This window comes from Lactuca serriola, chromosome 5, assembly GCF_051521515.1.
Source record: "Lactuca serriola cultivar US96UC23 chromosome 5, Lser_US96UC23_V15, whole genome shotgun sequence".
Lineage (NCBI taxonomy): Eukaryota > Viridiplantae > Streptophyta > Magnoliopsida > Asterales > Asteraceae > Lactuca > Lactuca serriola.
In genome coordinates, this window is record NC_136412.1 from 77003261 (window position 1) to 77014769 (window position 11509).

General features: G+C 33.8%; 2 protein-coding genes across 3 annotated transcripts; one reads left to right on the forward strand and one right to left on the reverse strand.

The window, feature by feature from the left end:
- Nucleotides 1-3682: 3682 nt before the first annotated feature.
- Nucleotides 3683-5612, forward strand: GULLO3 (D-arabinono-1,4-lactone oxidase family protein). Its single transcript, XM_079000516.1, has 2 exons — nucleotides 3683-4623; nucleotides 4716-5612. Exons 1-2 carry the CDS (start codon nucleotides 3699-3701, stop codon nucleotides 5528-5530), a joined length of 1740 nt encoding a protein of 579 aa, XP_078856642.1. The 5' UTR covers nucleotides 3683-3698; the 3' UTR covers nucleotides 5531-5612.
- Nucleotides 5613-6756: 1144 nt separating this feature from the next.
- On the reverse strand, nucleotides 6757-11136 carry LOC145052659 (uncharacterized). 2 transcript variants are annotated; one of them, XR_013684123.1, is made up of 5 exons: nucleotides 9834-11136; nucleotides 9291-9416; nucleotides 7501-8523; nucleotides 7211-7415; nucleotides 6757-7132 (listed from the first exon to the last, which is right to left on the reverse strand). XR_013684123.1 is itself a non-coding variant. In XM_079000517.1 (4 exons), the coding sequence occupies exons 2-4, from the start codon at nucleotides 7625-7627 to the stop codon at nucleotides 6877-6879; spliced, it is 588 nt and encodes a 195-aa protein (XP_078856643.1). In that variant the 5' UTR covers nucleotides 7628-8523; nucleotides 9291-11136; the 3' UTR covers nucleotides 6757-6876. The 2 variants fall into 2 exon arrangements, 1 of the variants encoding a protein (XP_078856643.1); XM_079000517.1 differs by having other exon boundaries at nucleotides 9291-11136.
- Nucleotides 11137-11509: the final 373 nt, after the last annotated feature.

Below are 11509 nucleotides of genomic sequence, written 5' to 3' on the forward strand. Positions count from 1 at the left end.
AATTGTTTAATAGGTTCTACCATGCTTTTAAGATGTTTTTCCTCTTAACTCATGCTTTGACTTACTTTTTATGTATGGTCTTCACTTGCTTTTGTCTTGAATAAAAGCATAAGGGATTAAGACATAAAGTAGAGTTCTTGCAAGCCTCATTCTAGTTCTTCTTGAGAGCCAAAACTGAGAGCACCTTGCTCTCAACATGGATTTCAACTTTCGATTATTAGAAGCCTATCTTCTCTTATATTCTATTGCATTTTGATGTTAGATAAAGTCCCTTAGTTGCTTCACATTAGAACATATATTTTGTATATACTTCTAAGGCTTATAAAAAACCAATACAGGTGTATATTAACATGTTTTGATGGTTTTACTCTTGCTTGGTGGATACGTTTAGAATGGTCTTGTTTTAGAGTTTCATGTCATCTTCATCAACTTCCAACCTCCCATGAGGATTAAAGTCTTCCAAGGTTGTTATGCTTTCTCTTCTATGGTTGTTTTAATCTTTCAAACTCTTGCAAAATGATCCTTGGTGAGAATAAAACTAGTTTTATTTTTGTTCAAATCTTAAGTCTTCATTTGCATTGTTTATGTTTTTGAAACAAATTTTGAATAACAACCCAACATATATATGCACTGTAAGCACACATGTAGATAGACACACCTGTTTGGATTGTACACGTTCCTATTTTCTTAGATCGAAAAGTCGTATAAGCTACAAAAAGTTCTCAAAGGCATTTGATCAAACATATAGAATTCATGCCATTACACTATAGGAACACACATAAATATTAAGGCCAACACCCCCAATCAAAATTTTCATTTTGTAGAAAATCCTAATCAAAAACTGAATTATCTTAAAGACAAAAATTAAAAGGGAGAAAAATGTAAAGGAAGTTTAGGATAACTCATTCTGAAGTTGATAACAATGGCTGCTAGGAGTGAGATCACAAAATTGAACCTTAACTGACACATTCCTGAAATCGAATGTAAATTAGAAGGTTATCTATACTAATTTAGAATAGGTAATTCATCTAAATTAGAAGGATTACTGATGGTAATTTCCTTATCGAATTGTTTAAACACCCATTTGAAAGTTGATATTTGTTCATCGAAGAAAGAAGGTATTTTAAGGTAACTTACTGGCATACGTTTCCCAATGCTCAGTTGGACGCTTCCTTTTCCCTTTATCTTTATCATATGTCTTTCTTGACGACAATTTCTCCCCAGAAGGACATCTACACTAAGGCGTTCAGTTAATTAAAGTCGAAAATTAAGAGAAAGAATTAGCAATACCATTGGAAGAGAACACCAGAGACATACAACAAAGCAAGAAAAATTGGGTCCAAATGAGTAACCGACCACCCTTTTGTTGTCCACACAAATAAAGAAGAAACCCAAACAAAAAAAGGCAGTGGAGTAGTCTATGGTAGAGGCATGTCGTTGGAGATTGTTGTGGTTGATATCAAAGAAGAAGGGTTCTCAGAGAATAGGAACACAAGGAGTATGGTGGGGTGAACAAGATGTTGAGCCGATAATCTGTAATTGAACAAATTCTCTCAAAATCAATGTGCTTAGGACCAAAGTTGCCAAAAATTAGAAAATATGATGGCAAAAGTTTGAAGTCCTAAAGGTTACTATTTCCTACCAGTGATTTAATATATATATATATATATATATATATATATATATATATATATATATATATATATATATATATATAAATAAAAACAGTAAATAGTGTGAGAATGTAAAAATACTATTTTTATGTTATTATTCTGCAATGAATTTTGTATACACAACTTTATATCACTATTCATCAATGAATAAATGAATAGTCACATGTTAAAACCCAAATTAGAATTTACTATAAAAAATGAACATCTATAAATTTATAATTGAATAATAACATTCTAATGAATATATGAATGATCAAACATTAATATTCATATCCGAATTACTTCAATAATACACATATACAACATCCACTACAAAATAATAACACAAATATAGTTTTTTACGTTCTCACACAATTTACACTTTATTTGAACTTACTTCATATATATATATATATATATATATATATATATATATATATATATATATATATATATGAGAGAGAGAGAGAGAGAAAGATAGATAGATAGAGAGAGATTCTCGTTTCTCATAAATGAATTAATCCTAAAAGTAACAATTAAACAAACTCCTTATTATAAAAGAGTTTGATTTACCAATCACTAAGAGATGGATTGTTAAATATAACTAGTTGTGAGATCTATGTATTACATGAGTTATTTTTTTTAAAAAAAAAATGCTAAATATAAATATCAAAATATTTAAGAGCTTTGAATTTATAAGAAAATAAGAAAAATAATGAATTATAATAATGGAAATATTTTTTATCTTTTAAATTTAAACAAATAATTTAAATAAATAAAATAAACTAATAAGCTTCAATTTTAGGAATTTTGAAATCCAAAGATAAGTTAAAATGACATTAATATCAATTTATTACTATATTTATTGCAATTATTACATTAAAATATTATGTGAAATTTAATAAAATAGAAAAACGCATATAATGAGATGTGGAAAAAAAAATTCAAAATAATCAGAAAATGATATTTGGCAAATTGAAATAGAGTATGACAAGTGACAAAAAAACCTTCATTTATTAGAGATGATTAATTTTAGGGATTTTCAAATTAAAAGATAAGTTAATTAATGAAATTAATATTCATTTATTACTATATTTATTGCAACTATTATATTAAAATATTATGTTAAATTTGTTAAAATAGAAAACTAATAAAATGACATATAAAAAAAATAATTCAAAATAACCATAATGACATTTAACAAATTGAATAAAAATATAAAAAATAATAAAAAAAAAATCTTTATTTATTAAAAATGATTTATTAGAAAGGGTAAGTCCCAATTGCTCCAAAAGCTAAATTTACAAATGGGTATCAAATGGAAAATTAATATTCTATGCATAACCAACTTAATTTAAAGACAAAATAAAGCATTATTAAACGAATATAGTCAAAATTTATAAATTATAAAACAATTTGCAAAAAATAAAGAGATAATCATAAATTCGGAAACGACAATGTGTACGTAGACATAAAGTCGTATCTATTAAATATTATTGTATCAGGTAATATAGAAAATACATATCAAAGATATAACTAATATTGATTAAAGAAAAACATAAGGGTAACGTTTCATAAATAACTAATACGATAACGGGTGACTTTATCTTATCAATTTATGCATTCGTTTTTTACATCTTCATTAGTTTATATAATAATGTTGTGTTTTTACCAATTTATACAATGAGAAGAAAGTATTTACCAATCTCAACCCATTAAATAGTTACACATAAAATATGGTATATTGTACAAATTAAATGCACATCTATACTACACGAGTTACATATAAAGTAATAAAGTCTAGTCTCTAAATCTTGAGACATAATCTGAAGATAAAAAATTGATTATAATGCTTTAAAAGAGAAAAAGAAATGAATATATTTTTATTATTTTATTTCAGTGGAAATGAAATAGCATTCAATTAGGAAAGGGTAGCAATTACTTCTCTATATCTTTCCTTCAAGCACCAGTGATATATAAATTTGAACCTACGCATCTTCAAATTCAACTCATCAAATATCCTTCGGTTTTTCAACTAACGTAAGTATGGCTAGCACTACAATCGTGGTGCTCTTTTTTCTAATTCTGTGGGTTTCAACCACCACTGCCTACCCACCACCGCCACCAATCCAATGCACCGCGGGAACCGGCGGCTGCACCCTCCAGAACTCCTACGGCGTATGGGGTGATAGAAAAGACTGTCGTGCCTCCAACGTCATCTACCCAACCACCCAACAACAACTTCTCTCAATCGTAGCCAATGCAGCCAAAAACAAACTTAAACTCAAAGTTGTATCCAAATTCTCCCACACCATACCCAAATTCGCCTGTCCTGCCGCCGGAAACACGTCAGTTCTCATCAGCACCCAAAACTACAATTCCGGCATCGATATTGATGTTTCTGCACTCACCGTGACTGCCGACGCCGGAGTTAGTCTCCGAGATTTGATAAACAAAGTGGAAGATGCAGGTTTGAGCCTGGTAGCTGCGCCTTACTGGGAAGGTGTTAGTGTGGGTGGGGTGATAAGTACTGGTGCTCACGGCAGCTCATGGTGGGGCAAAGGCGGAGCAGTTCACGATCATGTGATGAAAATCGATATGGTGGTTCCAGCGAAAGAAAATGAAGGGTTTTCCAAGATTCTTCATTTGGATGCCAAAAATCAACTCTTCAATGCTGCCAAAGTTTCTTTAGGCACCTTGGGTATCATCTCCAAGGTGACACTAAGTTTGGTGAAAGGGTTCAAGAGAAGCATCACCTTCAATTTCACCGACGATGGTGGTTTGGAAGATGCATTCATGAGCCATGCAAAGGCTCATGAGTTTGGAGACATAACATGGTATCCTTCCAAACACACGGCGGTTTACAGATACGATGATCGGGTTCCGATGACCACGAAGGGCGATGGCACCAACGACTTTCTTGGTTTCCAGTCTAATCTCATTGTCGTCTCTAAATCTACAAGAGCCACTGGTATGCACACTTCCAAGAATCTGAATTTTTTTCGGGTATAATTCAATCAAAACCCCCATTGAATAAACGATTATATGTTGATCTATTAACAGAGAGAAAGCTCGAAAAGGCGAAAAACGTAAAGGGCAAATGTGCAATGGCGAGTTCTTTCATAACCTACAAGAAACTAATAGCAAACGGGTTAAAAAACAACCTAATCTTCACCGGATATCCAGTCATCGGCCGTCAAGGCAAGATGCAAACTTCAGGTTCATGCTTGTACTCATCATCTAAAGATATCGCAAACACTTGTGCATGGGACCCACGCATCGACGGATTATTCTTCTACGAAACCACCGCCATCTTCCCTGCGCGAAAGTTCCGGGACTTCATTCTGGATGTTAAGAAGTTGCGAGACCTAAATCCCGATAACTTTTGTGGCGTAGACATATACAACGGACTTTTGATACGTTTCATCAAGGCATCAACTGCTTATTTAGGTCAATCTAGTGATTCAGTGGTGGTCGACTTCAACTACTATCGAGCTCACTCGGGATCGACGCCGAGGCTGAACCAAGATGTGATGGAAGAAGTGGAGCAAATGGCGTTTTTGAAGTATGGTGCGAGGCCACATTGGGCTAAGAACAGGAAAGTCGCGTTTTCGAAGGTGGAGAAGAAGTACGAAGGGTTTAATGGGTTCGTGGCAGCTAAAACGAAGATGGATCCGGAGAATATGTTCTCAAGTGAATGGTCGGATGAGTTGTTGTTCGGAAAGAAAGGGGTGGATTTTGATGGGTGTGGTTTGGAAGGTGAATGTGTGTGCTCGGAGCATAGACACTGTAGTCCGACAAATGGCTACTTTTGTCGACCTGGGCTTGTTTACAAAGAAGCACGTGTTTGTAGATACTCATCATCATCACTCACTTGATTGTTTATTTTTTTTTAGTTAGTGACTGGTCTCAAAAGTTATGTATACTGATATATAATGAATCCTAATTAAAGCTGCCTCATCCAGCAACTAGGCTATTTCTTAAGATTTGAGGGAGTGGCCGTGGTTTTGCTACCAGGAGCGAACGCAGGATTTTATAGTAGGGCTGTACGGGAAAGTTAGGGGTTGCACGATAATAGAAAAAATAAAAATTTTAAAAAATTTCGAAAATTTTTCCACTATGGCCGGAAAAGTGAGGGGTTGCCGGTGCCACCAGCGACCCCCCCTAAACCCGCCCCTGTTTGCCACCTCAGCCGCCCACACCACCCCCTGATCGCGGTCTCCTACGGTTTAGGCCGTGGTGCGGCCCTTTACAGCCGCGCAATCTGATTGGATGGGGAGGAAACGGTCACATATTCGACCGTTGAATATATTTTTTTTTCTTTCCTTTTTCCTTTCTTTCCTATAAATACATACATTTTTTTTTTCAAAAAAAACAAACCCTTCTATCTCTAATTTATTAAAAAAATTCACCAATCTCTCTCAAAAATGTCATATTCTTCATCTTCTGAAGAATTTCAAGTTATTTTTAATGCCGCTGTTGCGTGTGCTCAAATGGCGGAACAAACATATGATACTTTATGCAATAATGCACCTGAAAGTTCTCAACGGAGAACACGAAAATATATTTTCCGAAATCATGAAGAAGCCAACCAATGTTTGGTACAAGATTATTTTTAAGAGAATGCCACTTATCAATGGTATTATTTCCGTAGGCGCTTCAGAATGTTCAATGGTTTATACGAATGTATAGTTGAAGATGTAACGAGGGAGTGCAGTTTTTTTCAACAACGCTACGATGCTAGAGGTAGACTCGGTTTCACTCCCTTACAAAAATGCACGGCCGCACTTCGTCAGTTAGCATATGCATTCTGCCTGATGCGTTAGACGAAAGTTTTAGGATGACTGCTAGGTCCGCACGAGACAGTCTCCACCAATGTTTTAAAACCCGGGTTTTTAGTTGACCCGGTATGATGACCGGTTCACAGGTCAACCGGTTCAACCGGTTGAACCGTCGGGTCAACCCGGTTTATGGTCTTTTCTATTTTCTTATATTTTTATTTTATAATTTGATGTCAAAGAGTTTAATCGAAACACGACAAACAATCTAAACACAACAAACAACCATATAGAGTATTAATAACAAGTTATAGATCAATCTAAACACAACAAACAACCACATAGAAAACATAGTTACGACCAATCAAGCTAAACACAAAAAAACAATCTAAACACATAGAAAACATAGTTGTAGACAAATCCAAACACGTTACGACCAAACCAAATCATAGATCTTGAGAAATTGGAGTATTATAAGCATCAATCTCGTGGTCACTTAGTAACTGAAATTCACTATCAACTTTATCATCAACATGGTCACCTTGTGATTCAGAAGCCGGTTCATGCTCTTGCTCATCAAGCATATTTTCCAAATCATCATAATTAAGTTCTCCTTCCCGCTCTTCTTCAACCACCCAAAATCCTGACTTATCAATGTTTTCATAGTCAACAGGATCGTAAGACCTCATATCAACCTTCAATCTACAAAAACATTCACAAAAAATCTCGAATATAACTTGGTCATTTTATAGCATAGTATATCTTAGCAAGATACCATACCTATTTTGTAAACACAAGTTGTAATGAACAAATACAAGATCATTTAGCCTTTGATGTTCCAATCTATTTCTCCGTTTCATGTGAATCCTTTCAACTACACTCCAATTACGTTCGCAGCCGGAAGAAGATGCCGTTTGACTTAATATTCTAATAGCAAACTTTTGTAAAACTGGAATATCTCCGCCAAATAACTTCCACCACTCATCTACAAAAGATATAGTTAGCAAAAAAATATATTAGAAAATACAATATTTTATATATAATAATAACAAATTAAATTTAAATCATACCTGGACAAGTAAGATTACGAGAAGCAACAACACTAGATTTACCAAAGGTACCTTCAGCATCACGAAACCTGCCTAAATTCAATGTAATATTTAAAACATTATCACCTTTAAAAGTCTTCTCAACCATTTCAAGAACGCCTTGAAACACCTCATTCTTCTTACAAAGATTTGCATGATCATATTGAAAAATGGGATTCAACCAATAAGCCGCACAATAAATACTTTTTCTTTACATCCTATCCTAATGACTATCAATTATGTTAGTGTAAGGCCTATATAATCCCTTCTTCTTCTTAAACAATTCCTTAATCCCTCTTCTTGCCCGACGCATTCCCTCGTAAACATAACCAATTGCAGTTTTTTCATCCGAATCACACAACCGCAAAAGCTTTAACAAAGGAGTCATTACTTTCACTGTAATTAAACAATTCTTCCAAAAGATTTCATTCAAGACAATTTGTTTACATTCAACTGCATTTCCCACTTTCAACATCTTCTTAAACTCATTAGATATGACCATTGCTTGTAAGTCTTCTTTATGGTCATACAAACTTTGCAATGCAATGAACACGGTACCAAACCGAGTAGCACCTGGACGGATAATTTCTTTCCAACCGGATCTTTTTTTTAACCAATTCAAGGTCCACTTATGATTATAAAGAAAAACAGTAACCCTCGATGCAAGATTGACCAAACTTTTCACATTATCCAATTTTGAAAGATCTTTTAATACAAGATTAAGACAATGTGCTGCACATGGAGACCAAGTAATAGAAGGATATCTTTCACATAACTTAGTACCAGCAAGCTTGTAATTAGCAGCATTATCAATTACCATTTGCACTACATTTTTTTCTCCTACCATTTCAAGAATCTCAGCAAACAAATTACACAAATTTGTAGCATTGATCTCTATATCAGATGCATCAACAGATTTATGAAATGATATCCCTTTCGGACAATAAACCAAGAAATTAATCAAATTTCGTTGTGAAACATCCCTCCACCCATAAGAAATGTATCCTAATTACATAATTTACAAAATTAAAACCTTGAAACAATGATCAATTAACGATAAATGAACTCTAAACTAACCAAATATACAATAACTTATTCAAATAGTAATAAGTTTTATAAAATCTACATCGGAGATGATCTTATCAATTTCTGGTTTCCAGATTTGAATTATAAAATAAATTGATAAATACAAACATCTTAAAATCAATAAATTAACTTACTAAAGATTATTGTTATAAGAATTACCTAAACTTGATCAAATTCCACATTGGTGTATCTACCGATAACAAGGCAATGGTACCAAACATAAAATGTTTTTTTTATTGAATACGTCAAACTTCAAAATGAATATAAAACATACATAATTCTTCTGTTAATACAACTGATTAATTAAGTGATAAATATTGGTTGATATTGACAAATATATATGTTTACATTCCACCGACTTCACCTACAGATTTGTTTTTAGATTTAAACTTTTTCTCAATGAAATTGACAAATTTAAACATGAAACAGCCAATGAAATTGACAAATATTGGTTGATATTCATGATGAAAGTATTCCATTGTTAACTTCAGTGATAAATGGAACAAGATGCTCAGAAAGAGAAGCAACATAACCCAATTGACCACAAACTTGTAATTCCAAACAAAGATATGCTTCAGATTTCGCAAATCATTAACTAGATAGACTCAAAATTAGATGATTGGAGTAAGTGGATTAGCAATAAAGGGGGAATTGGTCGTTGTTTTGCAGGAAAATAGAAAACTCACCTGGAGAAGAAAGAAATCGTTGGGCTCGCTGCTTGCCTGCTTCAGTCGCTGCTGATGTCGTTCCTTAGTCGTTGCTTTGTTTCTTCCGGTCGCTTTTCTTTCCTATAGGAGACGCGTTTGTTTTTCCTGGAGAAAGCCGATCTCACTTAGTTATCCAAGCCCTAATAAACGGGCCAATCCGGGTTTTTAGCAGTTCGAAATACCCGGTTCAACCACGGTTTAGTGTAAACCCGACCGGTTCGATCCGGTCGGTATTTTTACAAAAACCCGCTCTAATTTGACCCGCCTTTTATCCCGGGTCACGGTCCAACCGGTTGAACCGGCCGAGTCGACCCGGGTTTTAAAACATTGGTCTCCACTATTTCTGCAAAACTGTGATTCAGTTTTATGGTCCAAAATATTTACGTAAGCCTATACGTAATGACATCTAGCAATTGCAAGTTCATCATGCTAGTGTGCATGGTTCCCTGGAATGCTAAGAAGCTTAGATTGTCTCTATTGAGTATGGAAAAATTACCCTACGTCATATCATGGGCAATTTACCTGAGGTGATCATGGTCACCCAACAGTCATACTTGAAGCAGTTGCATCACAGGATCTGTGGATTTGGCATGCTTTTTTTGGTTCTCCTGGTTCGATTAACGACATCAACGTTCTTAATCGTTCACCTATATTTAACAACATATACGATGGATCTGCACCCAATTCTTCTTTTGAAGTGCGTGGAACACCATATAAGTATGGTTATTATCTGGTCGTTGGAATCTATCTTGAGTATGATGTGTTCGTTAAATCGTTTACGTGTCTACATGGTTCAAGACGAAAAAAATTCAATAGAGCTCAAGAAAGAGCTAGGAAGGATGTTGAACGTGCTTTTGAAGCTCTGAAGAAACAGTAGTTCATATTGAAAAAACCAGCAATTAATTTAGGTGAGAAAAAACTTCAAGAAATCACGTATACATGTCTCATATTGCATAACATGATTATTAAAGACAAAGGAAGAGCGATATATGCGTTTGACGAGGAAGAAACCATACGAGAGACACAACCAATAGAAATTGGTGGCGAAGAGTATATGAACAGGAGAGCAGAGATACGTTGCACTGAAACATTTATCAATCTTCGCAATGACTTAGTGGGACACATTTATGGGTTCAAAACATTAACTTTAATTTGGATCCACCGGATGACTCCGAAGACGAATTCTCGAAGAACAACTTTATGTAGTTTGCTTTAGTTATTTTATTTGTGTTTTTTTAAAGTTTCTAGGATTATTAATGTCATTTTTTTTATTGTAATGCAGTGTAATGTTTTTTGAATTTTCAATGTAATGTTTTTTTTTTTTTTAAATTTTCAAGTAATGAAAAATTATGTTTTTTTTTTTATTAAAAATGAAGTTTTATTAAATTAAAATAGTTAAAAAAACAATAAAAATAAAAAATAAAAAATAAAAGTGTGCACCACTCCCTTGATGTAGCAAGAAATCACACTTGTGTAGTAAAAATGACGTGGCGCTTATGGGGCGGTGAAGGGAGTGCGGTTTCGGTGGCACCACTCCCTCTAACCTAATATTATTTGTTTCGCTATGAAAAAAGTAGCTTGATTTTTATATTAACAAAATGTAAAGCTAGGTGAATACTGTGAAGACATAAGGAATCACACAATTGACTTTTAATCGCATACAGGGGCGGAACACTAAGCATAGGGGCCGGAAGCAAAACTTAATAAAGAAGTCGTATAAAACTATTTAAATTTAATTCAAGGAAAGAAGGATGCACCAGGAATACTTTTAAACTTATTTTACAACTTCAGAATATTTTACAAAAGGGAGAGAGCAGGTAGGAAGAAATCTTCTAGCCTGCCAAATATATAAACATAAAATCCTATATATAGGCCCGGACTTCATACCAAGTTTAAAAAATATAAAATACTACAAGAGAATAATTGAATACATTGTATGACAACTAGCTAAAAAATGTCTTCATTATTGTAGCTTTATTAAAGCAAATAGAGAATATTGACATGTGTAGAAATTTTCACCATATATCCCTTATGCTTTTGTCTTCTTCTTTTGTAGCTTTTCAAATATTATGTCTTCAATAGTGGCAAAAGCATCATCCACATTGAAATCATCCATAATGTCATTGGTATCATCAGTTGGAGATTCTCCTGCTAGACAATTATCATCATTGCCTGTAGATAACATGGAGTTGTCAGAT

Bases quoted from the DNA above. Each gene is read 5' to 3' on its own strand.
- LOC145052659 (XM_079000517.1), bottom strand. From the start codon at position 7,627: ATGGTTGAGAAGACTTTTAAAGGTGATAATGTTTTAAATATTACATTG. The intron at 7,416-7,500 runs GTATGATTTAAA...TATCTTTTGTAG, and splicing joins TCGTAATCTTACTTGTCCAG to ATGAGTGGTGGAAGTTATTT. The intron at 7,133-7,210 runs GTATGGTATCTT...ATGTTTTTGTAG, and splicing joins AACTTGTGTTTACAAAATAG to ATTGAAGGTTGATATGAGGT.
- GULLO3 (XM_079000516.1), top strand. From the start codon at position 3,699: ATGGCTAGCACTACAATCGTGGTGCTCTTTTTTCTAATTCTGTGGGTT. The intron at 4,624-4,715 runs GTATGCACACTT...ATCTATTAACAG, and splicing joins TAAATCTACAAGAGCCACTG to AGAGAAAGCTCGAAAAGGCG.